This window comes from Polypterus senegalus, chromosome 4 (assembly GCF_016835505.1).
Source record: "Polypterus senegalus isolate Bchr_013 chromosome 4, ASM1683550v1, whole genome shotgun sequence".
NCBI lineage: Eukaryota > Metazoa > Chordata > Cladistia > Polypteriformes > Polypteridae > Polypterus > Polypterus senegalus.
In genome coordinates, this window is record NC_053157.1 from 3,551,520 (window position 1) to 3,571,653 (window position 20,134).

The 20,134-nt window shown below is 36.3% G+C and overlaps 1 protein-coding gene across 2 annotated transcripts in view; it reads right to left on the reverse strand.

The window, feature by feature from the left end:
- tbc1d9 (TBC1 domain family, member 9 (with GRAM domain)) overlaps positions 1-20,134 on the reverse strand; it is a 104,361-nt gene that overhangs the window by 16,308 nt on the left and 67,919 nt on the right. The window contains exons 3-11 of one of the 2 annotated variants that reach the window (XM_039750178.1): positions 18,575-18,693; positions 15,989-16,217; positions 12,335-12,596; positions 11,664-11,871; positions 10,012-10,218; positions 6,210-6,380; positions 5,293-5,443; positions 1,977-2,191; positions 1,485-1,602 (exon numbers count right to left, since the gene is read on the reverse strand). In XM_039750178.1, the coding sequence (XP_039606112.1) occupies positions 1,485-1,602; positions 1,977-2,191; positions 5,293-5,443; positions 6,210-6,380; positions 10,012-10,218; positions 11,664-11,871; positions 12,335-12,596; positions 15,989-16,217; positions 18,575-18,693 (1,680 nt within the window). The remainder of the gene's footprint in view (positions 1-1,484; positions 1,603-1,976; positions 2,192-5,292; positions 5,444-6,209; positions 6,381-10,011; positions 10,219-11,663; positions 11,872-12,334; positions 12,597-15,988; positions 16,218-18,574; positions 18,694-20,134) is intronic. The other variant, XM_039750179.1, reaches the window with a different exon arrangement.

A 20,134-nucleotide genomic window follows, 5' to 3' on the forward strand; every position in this document is an offset into this window, starting at 1 on the left:
TAATAATAATAATAAAAAAAGTTAATAACAAAGTGCCAATTCCATTAAAAGGAAACCTCCAGAAATTGGCCCTTTGAAGGCCAAATTTCTTTAAAAAAATTAAGAAAATAATCTATTTAAATATATACACATATATACAGTACACACATTAGACATGTCTTTGGTACTGTATCTATGTTGATGTTTTGGTATTTACATGTTTCTGCTACACATAACAACATTTTTGTCTTGTTGAAGAACATTCAAGGCTCATTTTTCCTGAGGAAAACATACCATTAAGGAGGCTAGATCTACCCTGAGGTCTGCTTGGAGACCACAACCGTACCAGTCCAACTATGGGACTAGTGTCATATTCTGCTTTTGCTGTCTTCATTTTATCACTCTGCTTGCCACACCAAGGGTTCATTATAGATCACTGGCTGAATTTCAGCAATTTAAAAACACACATTCAGCCAAATTTTTGTGTTAGTATTTTTCATACAAATACAATCAGTGAAATAAATGTAATTACATATCAGAATTTAGGCTAAGAAGTGAATGCTGAAATACGTATTCTGCCATACCCCTGACTTTGTCAAAGTGGTTCTTAGCTTTTAAAACACTTTGAAAACCCGTTATACAAAGAATTTAATTTCTTTAGGGAACTGGCACACACAAGGCTAACAGTTGACAGGTTTGTGATGAATGCATGTTTTGATAGGCCCTAGATGCGACACTGCCAATTTATTACAATATGTCCAGTAGGGTTATGAACAGTCCCTTGTTAAACTACAGAGTATGTAGCCCTGCTATGCTCTGTGCACTAACTGACCCACCATCAATCAAATCATGTCTCAACGGTACTGATCTGACTTCCATTACCAATATTGTTTGAATATGCTAGGAAATATTTAACTTGGAAACCTGTAAGAAGAGCATGCATGTCTTATATTTGCTTACTAAAAGGATAGAATTCCAATAATGTGTATGTATTACAATCAGTTTTTTTAAACATAAAAATGGAAAAAAATCAAAAAACATGAACATTGTTCTGCAGATAGTACACTAACAAAATCACTTTATTTTCACTCTTTATTCTAGTGCGGGTTGTAGTGGCAAAAATGCTGATATGAATAGGTCAAAAGTATTCTTAACAACTTCGTTCAACTTCTAATTCCCACAGAAGTGAAGACATATACACCATCTAACATAATCATGGTCACCTTCTAGGTCTTCTCCCAGTAAGGCCTGGTACCTACTTAAGTGGGCACTCACACAGGGCATGATAACTACATTTCCAAGTTACCTCTTAACCTAAAGACCACCATTGTGGAGTTCATTACCCCCATCATTTACAGTGACTGATGAACAGAAAAGACTTTGCTCCTGCTTATCCATCATCTGGCACAACATCCAAAAAAAATCAGAATCCATTAATAATCGATTGGTGAATCTCTAATTACGAATGTGTTTCTATTTGTATATTGTAGAATATTTCTGCATACCCACAACTCTTGTATTGTAGTAGTCTGGTAACATTCTCTCACATAGAGCCACTAGCAACCAGAAAGCCTCTTCCTCTTTAGCGTAGAGCAACAGAACTGATGTAACAATATTCATGGCCTATGAAAACAAGAAATTAAAAGTGAAGTTTCAGTAATTTAAGGAATTAAAGATGAAAAACCTCCCTAACCTCCTGTCATGCACTACAAGCAGTTTCTCCTTCTGATTTAAAGTGTGACCCTCAGCACGTCACTATCTACCTGTAAGCCCGCTATTAAAAAACAAAGGATTTAAATAATTAAGAGTTCAGTTCTTTACATACTACTTTCATGCAAAAAAATAATATATATATATATATATATATATATATATATATATATATATATATATATATATATATATATATCTCAAAGGTGACATAAGGATTAGTGTAAAGTAAAGGTGTCTGTAAAAAACATAAATAATACAGGAACAACAACTACTTTGGCACATACCTGGCAATATCCAATGTTTGGGTTCCTGAAAGCATAAGCAGTCAACACTCTTCTCAAAGCAGCAATTCCCATTTCATTTTGAAATGCAGGATGTTCAGGCAAAGAGCGATGAAGATCTCTCTCAATCTCCTCTGTGGCTAGGTTATATTTTCCCATTGACTTCTCTACCAAATCTTCATAATAACCAGGGTGTGTGGCCATTTCATTTACAGCTCCTGGAAAATGCAAAAAGAATATTCAGATTAAGAAGAATAGGTGCCATATACAGTCCAGCTAAAATAACTTCATACACACACTGTATTGGACCAAAAAAATTATTATATAGTATTAGCCTATCCTTGAAATAAAGTTAGAGGGTTGACTGTATCACTCCCCAAACCAAAACTAAATTCCAGTCAGACCCACGTACAAAATGATTAAAATGTGCTTGAGTATTAAGTGTACTACAGTGGTTTGAAAATCTGAAAACACATTTATGCACACTTTTCAATTTTGTGATACAGGTTTATAGTTTTTTTATTTTTTTTTTTATTTTCATGTGTACACAATACAGTAAATTTCTTACTTGCATGAGCTAATCAACATGTCACCACCATCCAATGCCATGATTGGCGATTGTTACTGTAAAAAAAGGCTCATTTTGGTGCATGGAATGGAGAAAGACATGGTTAAAGTGAGCGGGATTATAGAAATGAAAACAATGCAGTGTACACTGCCAATGAATAGGTGTACCAGACCCCTTTTTCCCTAGAAAGCATTAGTACAATTGTTTGCATATACCATTTATACCTGAACCACATGGTTGGTTAACAAAGCCACTAAGATGCACTGAACTGATTGTTGTTTTGAGCTTTTGCCAATTAGCTCAGTGTTATGGATAGAAAAGATAAAAGGTAACAGCAGTTTGAAACTAGGCTCTTTTACAACCATAACTGTCATCATTATCGGTTAGCACACATTTTCTGAAATTGCCCAGGAAAGCCAGTTGTCCCCTAAGGTTTTTCCTATATTCTCCTTGGTCCTGGGCATCCTTTCAGGTGAAACACATTCTTTTTTTTTATCATGTAACACCACCTTGGAGCATATCTTTTTTGACATCCATCATGGCCTCATCCCACCTACATTTATCTTGGTGCATCTCTTCAACCAATCATTCTCTGATTTTCACACTGCTCGTTCAAACTAACTTTGTTTCACCTCAGCACAACACCCATTGCCTCCACACCAAGTCTTTCTCTTAATTTGGCTATCATCATCATCCTGTCAAAGGTGAGACATAAGGGATCCATTCAGAGTCCATTGCTTAGTGTGATAATGATAGAGGTGGTGATCAATAAAGTGTGTGAAGGATTTCCGCTGACAGCATTTGGATATGTAAGTAGAATTAAAGCAGAAGATACTGAAAGCATAAGTCCACTAGAAAAATGCATGAAAAGACCAAGGTGACAATTAAAATCACTAATGTTTACTAGGTTTAGTGTAAAAAATGACAAATGTTTGCCATATAGATGTGACAATGACTTGATAGCCAGTTTTGTCTATTGCTTGTTTGGGACAATTTCCCCATGCAGTGATATAAAGTGGAGATTCCTTTAAATAACGCATAACCTTTTGAAGACAGTAAGCCTGATGCACTTTACAACAGAAGAACGCTGCACTCTAGCTAGACTTCTAGCATTGGCAAAGCTTTCATTATAGAATGTGCATAACCTTTTAGGAAGGGTGGTAACAGGCTGAAAAATCCTATTAAAATTGACTGAAAAACTTAACTTCACACTTCTGCTTGTTCTGTAGTAGTCTCGTGGGGCCAGACTTGACTTAAACAATAATACACATCTGGGAGACAACTCATTAAAAAGTGTGCAGTGAACACCAGTAAAATCCTGCACTGCAAAGGCTACACTAACAGGACTTCTTCCTAAAACACCCACCCCCAATTCCTCCACTCTGTGAATTTTAAACTGTCACCAGGGTATCATTGGAGAGGGTAAAAGGCAAAATAAAAAGTTAGAATTTCTCTTATCAATTCAGGCCCTTAGTAGCTCAAGGTAATTATAGCTTAATAATTCATTTGCACATTGTAATGAGAACTGAGACAGAAGTGTCAGACAGACACACACACACACACATAGACCACAACAGCTACTGGGCTCTACACGTTTGAGAAGTAACACTGTCTTCACTGTCTTTGTCATTTTCACTATTGCATCACTATATGACATAACAGCTAACAGAGTTTAGATAAGCATTGTGGTCTACGGATATGCAACATGGAATACTTGCATTTCCAATTAGACAGTAATATTACATTTCTTTAGTTTTTTCAGACACGCAGCACAGCCTCACCTATACATCTGCTGGTGATGTTAGGCAGATTTGTTGATTCAGCTATTTTGAGTACTGAAATCTGCATTTCCCATGGCTCTTTGTTATCAGCTCTCTTAACAACAGTCCTTTTGACAGAGTGTGACACACCATTTATTTCAAATGCACATTTGGCAGTTCATATTTTCATTAACATAGCTGCCAATTCTTTCAAGCTTACCTCAACTCATACATTATCATCGAATCGCTGAACAACAGAGAGCACACACCGCACCTGAAACATATTGCTCATGTCTGCCACTCGTTCACTGATGCTGTTGAATGCCAACAGCTAATGTGAAGCTACAGAAAGGGTTTTTCCTTGCATCGGATGTTTATTTTTAAAATGTGCAATGTGCTCTCTACACACACGACATACATTTACACATTTATATATCTAATAGGGTTTTTCGTTTTTTTTTTGTTTTTTTTTTTTTTTAAAAGGAGACTTGTTGACTGTAGATGGTTCATTGTAGACAGTACCTTGCTCGCCCCATGAGCACCTCTGCTCTTTGTAGTTCAAAATCATCACCCCTACATTGAGTGCCGCCAAGAGGCATTGGATTGGTTTAGAAATGTATGTGACACTCAGTGAGCCTTCTAATTGTTCCCACCTAGTTTTAAGCCTAATTTAATCATGGCAGTCTTCAGATGTGTATATTATATGCCTGGCTTCAGTGAGACTAATTCTGTAGAAACACATGGGAACAAGCCAACAAATTGGAATAAAACTCGATGCCTCAAGATAAACAAACCCAAAGGTTACATGCAAATTTTGTTTAATTACTGGAAGTATTTATTTTCACCAAAATGTGAAGAAACAGATCTGCCAAATGAAGGTTTACATGTCATGTACATGTCAAAATGCCAAGTGATATAAATAAGGCAATATTATCACCAACTTCTATTTGGACTAAAGTAGGTAGTGTACTGAACCTTGCTTCATCCTCACCTGAAAACAGTAGCCACAATTCTCCCCTCATGTTCTCTGGAATACCTTTCAGCACAAGTTCTTTGGTCTTTTCTGTGCGGTACATGCACACACCCTGGCCATACTCTGCAAAATGATTCTTCCATGCTTGTTCTTTTAAAAACTCTTTAGCCTTAAATAACAGTGAGAGAGAGAAAGAGAGAGAGAGAGAGACAGACAGATTGGGGCGGTTATTTCCTGCTTTTAGAAAACAAAGAATGACAGTTACTGTATTTCTGTTCTGAAAGTAGCGTTGCTCATAATGAAACATTATTCATCTCCACCCACTTTTTTTTTTTTAAACAAAGAATTTTGTGGTGCAAGTGAATTAGGTCAAATGACTACAACTTTAATGTGTTCTCGAGGCAAATAAATACTGCACCAAAACAAAACCATCAGTCTACTTATTTGACAAAGCAAAATCTTTCCCTTTTTAATGTGAGGCATGAGGGGGCTCTAATCTTTACTAAATTTCTCACAAGGACCTATTCAGCATAGCCTTCATAATTTCATTAGTCAAGCTTTTTAAAGAATTGGACAAGTAAGATCATACTATGAAGTGGTCAGGACTGAATGCTTCAATTGTAAGATCAAAGAACTTTGAACTTCACCAAGACTTAACTGAACAAAACCTTAACGGTTATATTATATTGCTTATCTTCACTGCAAGTATAGCACTGGCTTATAATGTCATCAGTTCTCAAAACCATATAGAAACAGTTTTATAGGAACAGTTATACTATAGGAAGGGTGCCAACAGGACAAAATAGCCTTGCTCAACCAGTATTTTCCTTACATGGAATGATTGAATGAATAAACAAGAGAGATCAAATTAAGGACATTCTGTAATGCTGTAAGAATTATCACAATGTGCACTGATCATGTTTTGTTTAATTTACCAGTTTAGGGTTAAATTCCTCAGGAGACCTTCTTCGATACATTGTCATCAGTGCCTGAGTGGCAGTTGGCACACTGTTATCATTCAGGTTAAACTGGCGCTCTCCATCAGCTTCAGATCCAAGGCTCCTCTGTGGACTACTGGAAAGCAAACTACTCTGCCTTGAATATACCTGACCCAAAAAAGGGGGTGGAATTAGTGTTTTTATTCAATCAGTTTTTTTACAAAAAAAAAACCCAAAAACAAAAAACAAAAGAAAAAAAAGATGTTTTTTTTAGACAGCTAAAGTCCTCTTTATCCTTGAGAATTATGCTCTGCATTGTCCCATTAATGCCTTTGTATTTCACGTCATCGTCTGAACTGCACTAGATAATTGATGTTAGCATTAAATTCAAGGTCTTTCCTGGCATCAGAATGTTTCTTAATTAACAAAATTAATATTTGATATACTTTTGGATGGAGCTTGACTAGCCAAAGTAATTAATATAGTGAAAGAATCAAAGGCCCTTTAAATAATATGATCAGAAACATACGACCTGTAGATAAAATTAATGTACCCCAAAGGAACATGGAGAACATAAAATACAAATCAAAATGGGTTAAGACGATGCCTGTAAGGATTGCTGTCACAAATATAAATGTATACTGTAACCTAAATGTAATAAATGAAGTTCAGACTACCTTAATGCTTGCTCAAATTGTAAATTAACTTTCAAAAGAAAAAGGGCAATAAATAACAAGAGACTGGGAAGCTGCATGTATGAGATTCTGTGTTTTAAATACACGGTGGATTCAGAAAGTATTCATACCTTGCCACTTAATTTACATTTTGTTATGCTGTAGCCTTATTGTAAAATCATTTAATTACATTTTTTCTCAACCTCAGGCAATACTCAATACACAAGAATAACAAAGCAAAAATAGAATTTTAGAAACTTTTACAAAGTCATCAGGTTCTGCTTCTCCCACAAGTGCTCCTCAAATGCAGTATTAATTGTTGCACTGGAAGTACTCCTGAGCCAAGCTTAAAAAGGATCCCTCCACCTCAAAACTTGCCTGGGAAGGAGTGGAGGAGGAGAAAGAAATAAAAAAAGAAAGGAAAAGAATTGTGGTGACTGGTGGATGATCTATTTAAACCCGGGACTGCTGTTGGTGTAATTGTGTCTGAAATTTGTTGGTCAGAGATGTTCCCCCACAGTAGTCACAACATGGCTGCTATACAAATCCACACCATTGGACCAATTTGCCAAAACTTGTACAGCTCTTTCAAATCACTGTGTCTCAAACCCAATTTTTGCAAAACAGATCAATATTTTGGGGTACAAACTGTAGCTATGCTAAGTTTCATTGACTGTGCTGTGAGGGGAGATTATGGAAATGAAGGGTGCAAAAGAAACATTATTGACAGGCCACATGAACAGCATCACTGACTAATAGCATGTGTGAATGAGTAAAGAAGGAGTGGTGTCCTGGACAAAAAAAAAGAGACAGCATCATGTTTGGCATGGAAAGTGAGAAGTCAATAGAAGAAGAAGAAAGCTCAAGTAATACATGCTTAGCAAGCGGCTTTAAAGTTTAAATTTTGCTTTTACTGACAACATGTCTCAGGCATAATTTACTATAATGTATATTTTTAATAACACTCTTAAAGCACCAAAAGTTTTATACTTACCTTACTCCATAAATGTGCCCTCTAACTTTACCAATACCAACATGGTTTACAGTACTAGCATAGCTCCCTACATCCCAAACACCACCAGGAGCAAATGAAGTTTGTTTGTACCACAAACAGTATGCATTTTTTCATTTTTCTTTATCTGTCCATCTCCGTTGCATAAGCTCTACTTTCTTAGTCCAAGCTGTTTGCAAATAGCAATGCTAGACTTTCTGTGGTCGATCGTCTTTGTCCTTGTTCATCGTGTCTTGCTACATTCACATAAACTAATTCGCTATAATGTATGCAAGTAAGCACATTCACTTACATCTTGGCCATTCGTGGGTTGTTCTAAAATTTGACATATACGTAAAGGACAAATGGCCAACTGCATCTGCATTATGTAACAGGGGGTTGAGGTTATTGGCTTGGCCATGATGTGCCGGTATGCTTGGTTCACAGAGCAGAAACAAGAAGCTGCCAGGACAGTGTACCAACCCACTTCAAGGCCTGGGTATAACACGAGCCAAGAGCAACAGCATGTCTTGGTCAATTTACATGCTTGCACAGCTCACTAAAAGTTGCCACCCAAGGACAAAAATAGAGGAGGTGGACACTGTAAATAGTTCACAATATTTTTTCTTTTCACTTTGCTTATCTGTACAGTGAGTTCATTCCGGGGTTCACATCCCAGAACCTCCCTACATGGAGTTTGCACGTGACCCCCTGTGTCTGCATCGGTTCCCTCCAGGTGCTCCAGTTTCCTCCCACAGTCCAAAGGTATACAAGTTAGGTGGATTGGAAACGCTAAATTGGCCTGTGGTTTGTGTGTTTTCACCCTGTAATAGGCTGGCAACATGTCCAGGGATTGTTCCTGCCTTGTACCCTATTAATGCTAGGTTAGGTTTCAACTCCCCCATGACCCTGCTTAGGATTAAGCAGGCTTAGAAAATGGAATGATATTGTCAAGATTGGGGAGCTCCTGTGAACTAACAGTCTCCTCCAATCAGAGTGACATGGGGGGTTGGGTGTTGGGTATGCAGAGAGTATACTTCTGATACATCCAATTAATCCCCGACACTACAACTGACGGCCACAATCTTAGTAAATTTTATAGGTGATGGCTTGTAAGACAGCTAGTATTTTATACACATAAATGAATGAATGAATAAACAAACCAATAAATAAAGGACAGTTGTAAAGGTAACAGTTACTAGAAGGAGTGGCAGCAACACACTGATGAGGTGTGACATTCAAGCCAAGAGAAGTTTTATAGACAGAGATAGGATTACTTTAACAATGTAATATCTGCAGTGCTGTGAAAAAGTATTTGTCCCTTTCATGATTTTCTCTATTTGATTACTCATAACCCTCAACTGTTTCTGATCTCCAAACAAATTTTGTATAATACAAATGACATTTACATTTAATTGGCCAAAGCAATATGTGAGATACAACTGGTTACATTTCTTTTTCCAATTGATATACAATTTGTTACATTTCTTTTCTTTTTGCAATTGGAGCACAGAAGGGTTATGTGACTTTGCTCAGGGTCACACAGTGTCAGTGGCAGGATATGCACCCACAACCTCAGGGTTTGAAGTCCAAAGCCTTAGCCACTGCACCACACTACCCGAGGACAACCTGAGGTAACACAGTATACTCATTTTAAATGGTTTGTTTGATTTAATGAAGGAAAGGGGAGGGTTGGGGCTAATAATTTTTCACAGCAGTGTGTCTGAATCAGAAAACAGTCATGATGTTACAGGGAAAACACATCTTGTTACGGACTAAGGACAATAATTAGTCAACACTAGCATTAATATAAAATATTGGTCCAGTCAGATCACAAGATATTTGTAAATGTTTAACCAATCAAATTTAGATTTCTCAAAAGAAAATGCTCTATGGTATGAAAATGTAGACCACTCCTACATGAGACGAAAGAAATGTGCAATATCAAACACAACAACCATGATTAGACTGAAACTAAAAATTTAAGTAAAGCTATATTATTTAAGCTATCTATAAACAACACTATAGTCCCTCAATCTATATTTCAGACAGTATAATTATTATGAAGCAAAGGGACCAGTAGGGGCTCTGTGATTCTTTTCTCAGACAGCATATGGTTTATAATCAGACCCACCTCATCATCAGAACTGCTGAAGCTGCCTATGATCTCCCTCTCAAAGTACATTTTGGAAGTTGTCTGCTGTAGAAAGTCAGAAATCCTCTGGACCAGAAAATCGCGGTCTTTGAGGTTAGCAAAGAGAAAGGTCATTCTGTTTTTAGTGCTGATAGACAGTGGACTTGGCAGCACACTTGAACTGTCTGCCTTCTCCACGATTGTCACCTAGTGAGGAAACACAAGACAAGGACAAGTTACACTGACAGTTGCTTTCTCTGATGTGTAATAAACATGCTCTGCACAGCCTTAGCTGCCACAAATGTAGAATTCCTTTCTAAAAATCTGATGGTAGGTCAAAAAAGCCGAAAATAATAATAATAAAAAAAGCTGTGAAATCACACACAGCCCCAACAGGTAGTTTGCTGCAATAACTTAACATTCCTGTAGTTTTTCATTTAAACAAATAAAATATATGCCCAGAGCAAATTTTACAGAAAAGTGCTGAAACATTTGGTTTTGTTTGTTTTATGTCATGGTAGTATTTAATCATCTTCAAGTTTTAGAAGCATGTATCCCTGTTAGTTTAGGAGGCCAGTGATTCAAAGTCTAAGCAATTCATAAATTATTTTATTTTCTTATACTTTTTAGAAACATTGCTTCAGGAGAAGATAATTACAGCCAGTTTATGAAGTGGACATTATATTTTTATTGTGACTAAAACGTCTCATCAATCTGAAAAAAGTGTATTACATCGATTTAGATATAATATAAAAAAGTCTGAACTGAAAATTAAAAAAAGAAACAAGCTATGAATTCAACACAAGTTTTTAAAATTCAATTAGTGGCTGCTTTCCACAAGCAGCAAATCAATACATAGAATTTCAGTTCTCACTGTTAAATTTATGCATGGACATAACAGTCCTCTTATAACCCCTATGCAGCAAAAAGGGATGTGACCAGCAGTTAGTGCAATTCAAAACACACAGACTGCCAGCTAACAGAAAGAAAATACACTTGAACAGACATAATATGGAACACATTTCTTTTTTTTTTTTTTTTGGGATTTGAATTATACATCATTAAGTGACTGATAATTCAAAGAAATGCCAAAAAGGAATTATTCCATGCTTTTAGTTTCAAGCGCAGTTAACTGGAAAACACTTCTCCTTCAATAAGTCTATTGATCATTTGTTTGTGTGCCACAGAATCCAGATCTAGGTAAAAAGTGTCACTTTCTGGAATTATTTAAATTATCTTGTGTTAATCTGTTTTTAATGCTACTATTTTGCAGACCAAATTCTGACAATAACAGATGTCAATATTCGTAGAATCCATCACTGCATTAATCTGTGTGTGGCGTGTACTTAAAGCAGGTGGTCTATATGAGTTTACAGAGTCATTAATTTTCATGTGTACACTGAAATTCTTACCTGCATGTGTTATTCAAAATGCAACAGACCCATAATTAGAAAGAATAACTATCATACATTATACAGTATCTAATACCATAATATAGATAGATGGTGCTCAGATCACATTTTTGGAGGCATTCATGTAGGAATCCAGAAAATTTTCTAAGAGTTTGCAATTTTCTTTCACAATGTCCAGACTTTTTAATTAGATGTATATAAATGAAAAACATGCAAATAAGCCCCTGTATTACAACATACCTCTCTAAGTGGAATAATAAGGCTGCACAAGGTTTCTTCTTTACTTGTGAAGCAGATGTAATTAGTAGAGACAAACATCTGGCCCACAATGTGCATTTTATTAAAAGGGGTCCACAGTGTACAATCTGTGTGTCCATCCAATTTTTCATCTTTGGGGAGTCGAAAAAGGGCTCTGTACCTTTCACTTTTAGCTCTTGCATCAAGATCCCTGTTCAAAAAAAAGCAAAACTCAATATTTTGCCATTTTAACATTTGCGTACACTAAGAATGAGTTTAATTTTGCTTTTTAGAATTTAACTTGTTTATGTGGTTCACAAACTGTGAGTCTATAAGTACAATCGCACTTTAGATTTACAATTTTGTGTCAAATGTGGAAAAGACATGGTATGCAATGAGCATATACAGCTAGCACCTAACAAAACACAGCAACTGGCTGATGGAAAGTGTAAAGGTCACACCTTACATTTTGTAATGTTGTATCCAGAATCTGAAGTGATAATCATACTACAATTAATTTGCATCAGTTCCTAGTGACTGCCAATATCAAAATGGGAAACAATTATCTTTTCTCATTCAAAGATTTTTTTTTTGTTTTTGGTAATTGTACTGTTAATCACTGGCAGAACACCAACTCTGCAAGCAACAGACTTTCATCTTTAATAACCACTTACCTTTTTAGTGCAGAAACCTTCTTGGGTGATTTCCTCTTCAGTTTAGGCAGAGACCTGTCTTGCTCAAAGCCTTCATTGTCAAGTAGCTGTCTCATTGCAATGTTGGCTAGTTGCTCCATCAGCTTGAATGTCTCACTGATGTTAAGGAAGACGGAGAATATATGCTCAGAAGATCTAGTGCTCACTTTGATAATTTCAGGAAGAAGCAGAGTTGCATTTTTTTCCAGCTGAGTGATATCTGCCCATCGGATTACTAATTTTGCTGAGAACAGAATGAAAAAAAAGAAAAAAAAAATTAACAGCACCATAATATATTTGACAAATAGGGAAAAAGCCCATTATGTTCTTTGTATTGGCTAATATCTAATTCTTCCCCAGTATTTCATTCTAACATAGTTTTATACTGAAGAATGAAAATATTTCCAACAGGTCAGAGTAGGGTTGCCTATTGTCTGAGGGATGTTCTTAATTGTGATTCTCTGTTCTTCTACAGCCGTTATGTGTTTTATGTAATATTAGCCGTGCACCATGGCTCCACCCGCATAGAAGTGAAACAGGAAAGTGAGGCAGGCCCTATCCGACTCCCTACACCCAACATCACGCTTTCCCCTCCCCTCGGCCCGCAGCCTCTGTCTCAGATTAGTGCGAATATATCACTCCTGCAAGTGAACTATGATTCTTAGCGTATTGAGAGAATTCTAGAAAAAATAACGATCTAAATCCATTACAGTAATCCCTCCTCGATCGCGGGGGTTGCGTTCCAGAACCCCCCGCGATAGGTGAAAATCCGCGAAGTAGAAACCATATGTTTGTATGATTATTTTTATATATTTTAAGCCCTTAGAAACTCTCCCACACTGTTTATAAATATTCTCCGCACAGTTATACAGTAAACCCTTGTTTATCGCGGTTAATCCGCTCCAGACAGATAAATGAATTTCCACGAAGTAGGATTCTTTATTTATAAATCTAATATTTTCGCAGTTAGAGCATAGAAAACCTGTTTACAACCATCTAAATACGTTTTTTAACATTATTAGAGCCCTCTAGACATGAAATAACACCCTTTAGTCTAAAGTTTAAACTGTGCTCCATGACAAGACAGAGATGACAGTTCTTTCTCACAATTAAAAGAATGCAAACATATCTTCCTCTTCAAAGTGCGCGTAAGGAGCGGAGAATGTCAGAGAGAGAGTAACGTAAACAAAAGCGCAACAGCCCTATTGATTTTTCATTAAGTATGCAAGCACCGCGATAAAGCAGCGGCAATGAAGGGATCAATGCGAAGGTAGCCTTTCAGCATTTTTTACAGGAGCGTCCCTATCTTCTAAGCAAACAGCTTCTGTGCAAAAGCCCTCTGCTCACATCTCCTCCGTCAAGCGCAGAGAACGTCAGAGAGAGAGAAAGAGAGCTTGAGATTAAAGCAAACAATCAAAAAATCAATAAGTGTGCTTTTGGACGCACCTCGAAAAAGCGGCATTTCTTAGAGGAGCGTCCGTATCCACTAGGCAAATAGCATCTGTGCAAACAGCACCTCTGCTCACACCCCCTCCGTCAGGCGCAGAGAATGTCAGAGAGGTGAGATAGAGGCAGAGACAAGCAAACAATCGAGCACCGCGGAGGAGGCATATCTTATAGCATTGAGGAGTTTTAGTTAATATGTAATACGTGCTCTGATTGGGTAGCTTCTAAGCCTTCCGCCAATAGCGTCCCTTGTATGAAATCAACTGGGCAAACAAACTGAGGAAGCGTGTAGCATAAATTAAAAGACCCATTGTCCGCAGAAATCCGCGAATCAGTGGAAAATCCGCAATATACATTTACATATGCTTACATATAAAATCCGCGATAGAGCAAAACCGCGAAAGTCAAAGCGTGATACAGCAAGGGATCACTGTAAACAGTTCTCTCGTTCGCTAGCTAAGAAGATGTAAGATATGCTCCGAGGCTGGCATGTGAGTGATGAGGGCCCCGCTCCTGCTCCCCTCAGCTCGCTATGGCTCTCTCAGATTCGCGCAAATAAATCGGTATCACAAGCGAACTATGATACATAGCGCAATGAGAGAGGTCACAAAATCAACCGGAATGTTAAAGCAAATTATAGAAAAAAAAAAAGATCTAAATTCGTTAAGTAATTCTCTCATGAAAAGTGGACAGACAGACAGATGTTGGATTTTACATATATAGAGATTACATCTTGCCTAAAGATTTAAGGCCATTCATTGTGACAAATATACAAAAATAAGGAAGGGGGAAATATATTTGTCACAATGAATGGCCTTAAATCTATAGATATATAGTATAGTATAAAGTATATATAAATCCCTATCTACAACTGGAAAAATTCAAAATGTATAATAAAATATTGTATTCCAAGTTGCATACCAATTGGATTTTTTTTTACTTTTACTGTGCTACTGCATTCAATTTACAGAGGTTTTTTTTTCAGTCAAGCGCTCAAGTTTTATTTGGCCTTTGTTACAGTGGTACCATGAAAAGCATTTTTATGCTAAAAAGCATGGTTTAAGGAAATTATTTTAATACACTATGAAGAACATTAAAATAATCTACAAACATAATAAGGTCTCTATTTTATATAAGCATTAAATCTTTATTTTATGAAATACCACAAAACTTAAATTTGCATGTCAATAGGGATTAAGCATGCTTTTCCCACACTTATGCTGTCTGAATAGAGGCTAGTGTTATTCATATTAAAAAAAATATTCTGCAGCATTGTTATGTACTTATGCCAAGGCCGGTAACAGTTTCTCAGGTGTGTTTTCTTGTAAGATTTTGTCCCTTCTCAACCTGACTTTAATTATTTGGGACAAAAATCTGGAAACTTACAGATGCTAAGACTGTTTGTACTGTTCTAAAGGCTTGATTTAAATGGAAAAAATCAATTCATGTGATGCTTTAGAAAAATGTACAGAGTAAAATCAGCTATATGTTAATTTTTGCACTGTAAATAAAGTGAGAGCCTACACCTCATTTCTCTTCAGTAACTGCATAACCATGATGGAAATGGGAAGATTATGTGCTATATCTTCTTTTCCAAAGCAGTTTTGACATAATAAAGTAATTCTTTGATTACTGCACCAATCTGCCATGTGAAGGGGAGTGGTTTAGCCATTCATATATTTACTACTAAAAGGAAGTAAATTACTTGAACAATTATATAACCTATTTGTACCATTCTGAGTTACATACAGCCACAGTGCAAAAATGGGAGAATGTTAAGAAAATGCTCAATGGAAGCACTAAAAGATGTAGCAAAGGTTTGGTCTACCTATTAATTTTCAAAATCTGCTTAATGAGTTCAGGGTTTTGGTGAGCCAAGCTTCTACTTGAGAGTACTGATTGCAAAGTAGGAATCAGCCCTGATGCTGGTAGTTTAGAGGTAGAAGACAATGAATTTGAAATATATGCTGCATTGACATGTTTTAATCCCTTGGCAGTTTCATTGGGTATTTCAAACTTTTGTGCCCCAATTCTTTAATACTTGCAAAGATCGTATATTTTTTAAAAGAAGAGGTTTCTACTTACAGGTATTAACTTTTTTACCAACATTCTCAAAATTCAAAGTAAATTATGTCTGTTTCTAACTCTTGAAATGAACCTGTTGCTCTAAACTAAAGCCAAAATACATACCCTCTTTGCCCAGAAGAAATGAATAGAAGCATAGGTGATTGATGCTGAGGTAGAGCCATCCTTGTCTGGGCACTTTACCCTTCCAGTAGCTGCAGGAGTAGTAATTAACCAACTTTTCTTCTTCGGGCATTCCAAAGAGCTTGCGAAATCGAACAGTTGCCTCCTTGAACTTGTCTGTATCATCATCATCTTTGATGTCATGGTTTTTATTATACTCTGCTATGATGCCCTGAAATGGGTACAAATATGTCATTAACACAATCTGGAATATATGCATACTCTCATTCCTGTGCTGAAAAGAACTCCAAATGAAGAAACAAATAAAAGCATTAATTCTCGCCATAGTTATTCACAATTTTTTTCTTTTATTTTAGCCTACAGGTGTTGCAGATATGGTCCAATAAAACCAGTGTTAATTCGCTTAAATATTATTAATGGTGATTTGCCACTATGCTGAACTACACAATATATATATATATATATATATATATATATATATATATATATATATATATATATATATATATATATATATATATATATATATATATATATATATACACACACAAAACATGCAAAACATGTTTGTGAACCCATTGGAACTTTACAAATTAATTCCTCCTAAAAATGTACTCTGATTCTCAACTTGGTCACATTAATAGACAAACACAATCTGTTTAAACTAATAACGCACAAATATTTGTACTTTTTTGTCAATGTTGAATACATTGTTTAAACATTTGCAGTCTACTTACTTAAACCAAGTAAAACCTTACCTCATCCAATTTAATTCACCTTACAAGAAACAACAAAAAGTTTTGAAATCAGGCAAGCCTTTAACTCCAACTCAGAAAAAGTTGGGACAGTGTGGAAAGTGTACATAAAAGCAGAAAGCAGTGATTAGAGAATTATAGTAAATGATGTTTGGCCTTGAAACAACATAATAGCCCATTATTTGATGTTACGACTAAAATACTAAATTGGGTTTGATTTTTTTTATACTGGCAAATTCCAAAAAACTTTGGACAGCAAAGAATGTACTACGTTGTACCACTGCCATTCCTTCTCATAGAACTTAGTAAATGTTTAGGTACTAAAAACAGCCAATTATCGAGTGGTTCAGGTGTAATTTTCTCCTAATCTTCTTGCAAACAAGTCTTAAGATATACAGCCTTATGGGGTCTTTATCATCACATTTCACAGTTCAAAATGCACCACACATTCTCAACTGAGGACAGGTCAGGACTGCAGGCAGGTCTGTCGAACAGCCGCACCCCTCTTCCTATGCAGCCATGCATTAGTAATGTGTGAAAAATGTGGTTTTACACTGTCATGCTAAAATATTCATGAATGTCCACGTGACAGTTGTAACCAGCATTTGTGGATGTAATTATGCATTGAGTTGCTGAAAAAGATTTGCCTAATTACCCCTGAGCCAATGTGGTTACATCACTTACTGATGAATGACTGTTCTTGATGTTGTGCCATCTGAGGAATCAGAAATCAAGGGCAGTCAGATAAGGCAGACACCCTTTACCTTTATACACCTAAATTTCTCCTTGCATCTTTTAATTAAATTATGTACTCTTCAAGAAGAAATACCCAAATCCCTTCCAATTTGTTTTGAGAAATATTGTTTTTAAACTTTTGAAAGATTTTTCTCACACATTTGTAGAAAAATTGACAATCCTTGGCCCATCTTTGCACCTAAAGGACTAGGGCTTTCCAGGATGCAGCTTTTCTTCCAAACCACATTTGCAATCACCTGTTGAACATTATCTGTTTTGAATCAGATTTTTTTTTTTTATACTTATTGGCCCTAAATTGCCCCATCTCAACATTTTTAAAATGTTTTACAGGCCTTCAATGGCAAAAATGAATGTATATTTATGAAAATATGAACCTGACAATACTAAACATTAAATATCTTGCCTTTGTATGCTTTTCTGAAGGATTACAAGTCAAAGTGAATTTTCAAATGGCAGCTTCCTGTTTTTACTTGCATCTTCCATACTGTCCCAACTTTTTCCAAGTTGGGATTGTAGTTTAGTATAATGTTTTAAGTCAAAAAGGAAGAATACAAAGTTTATTTGAGCATAATTTTTTCAAAAGTCTCCTGAGTTACTAGCACACTTCATCTAGCTGTCACATAACTGCTTGCCCAAACCATGTCACAGGAACATTTAATACCGTCAGCAGTCTTCATCGGTTGACACTGATACAGCCAAAATATTCCTGAAAGTCAAACGATTTATTTTTGCACATTCAGCTCAGAAAAAGTGGGCAGCAACAACAATAAAATACAAATTAACTAGACTGGTTTGCACATATGTGCCAACATGAGCAACTACTACTACGGCCAACAGTATTCAAATTGAAAATGTGTGTGGATACTTCTTGACTTACCCATGTGTAAGTGTATGTAAATGCTTATCAAATATGAAGAAACTACACAACTGAAAATCCTGCACAACTCTGTGCACTATTAAAATGTAGAAATTAGCAATACAGTGTATTTCTACACAGGAATAAGCTATCATTTTTACTCTTAAGTAATTCTTTTGCTTACTAATCTAAATATTGTACCTGAACTTTTCCTTTGACAAAGGTAGTAATGTCATTCTCATTTTCAAAGATGGAGAGTGTTTGCAGCAGGTTTTGTTCCAGCCACTCCCAGTGTTCAGTTATCTCCTTCCTTGAACCACCTAGATATAAAGAAGCAAAAAGGTAAAAATAAAAAAGCCACCTTGATTAAATAGCAAATTTCATTAACTTTGTTTTCATAACTTTTACAACTAAGGAGACTGGTTTATCCATCCATTTAAATAGGTCAATCCCTGTCTTTGAATGGTCACCCTGTTTAGTTTCCAAACCTGCTTCTGCTGTGCAAAGTCACTAAACAGCAATACTGATTGTTAAAAAGAATCAAACCGCTTTATATATTATACTAGCAAAATACCCGCGCTTCGCAGCAGAGAAGTAGTGTGTTAAAGAAGTTATGAAAAAGAAAAGGAAACATTTTAAAATTAACGTAACATGATTGTCAATGTAATTGTTTTGTCAATGTTATGAGTGTTGCTGTCATATATATATATATATATATATATATATATACACACACATATATATACACAGGATCTCTTTATATACCACGTTGTCAGTTCAGCACTCCGGTTGTAATATGACCAAGCTGTGCACTGAGATTACTTTTGAGAATGCAACGTATAGTTTTGTCCAGGAGAAAAGCAATGTTGCCTCAAATCAATGGCAACCTTTTTTGTTGTTGTCCCTGAGACTTTTTAATTGTCATCGCGAAGCAGAGCCTTACTTGAAATTTGAGCCATTTGAATTGAAATGGGAGATCAGAGGGTATAACGGTGATGCGAGGAAATTAATTCAGAGTGTGGCACTCTGCTGTTTTTTTGTGTAGCTGCCTTCACACAGCTTCTCCGCTGCTTTATAAATGAATGCCACATAAGGCCGTCGTTTCTCCTTGCTTCCCAGTTCTGTACTGTTTTATTGTTCGTTTATTACGATTCTTATAGTTATTGTGTAGCTATTCGAGACTTACTTTACTGTTCAGGTACCCATTTCCTTTATTTAATCCGCGGCTTGTACGCTATTTTTTGTTCTTTTATTACGATTATATAGATATTTATTGATTCCCTTCTTTAGCTGACTGCCTGCTCATATAAGGCGCTCCGCTGGTTTTTTGTGAAGCAGCCTTTACACAGCTTCTCCGCTGTTTTATAAACGAACGAAATATAAAGCCATCCTTTTTCCTTGCTTTGCCGAGGAAGCTGCCTTTTTATTTAATCCACGGGTTTTCCGCTGTTGTATTGTTCGTTTATTACGATTATTATAGTTCTCTTTATATATCACGTTATCAGTTCAGCACTCCGGTTGTAATATGACGAAGCTGTGCGAGCTCACTCTTGAGAATGCAACGTATAGTTGTCCAGGAGAAAAGCAGTCTTGCCTGAAATCAATGGCAACCTTTTGTAGGGTCTGTCCCTGAGACTTATTACTTCTTATCGCGCAGCAGAGCCTTACTGGAAATTGGAGGCATCTGAATTGAAATGAGAGATCAGAGGGTGTAACGGGGATGCGAGGAATACATTGAGTGTGGAGAAACTCTAGAGACAG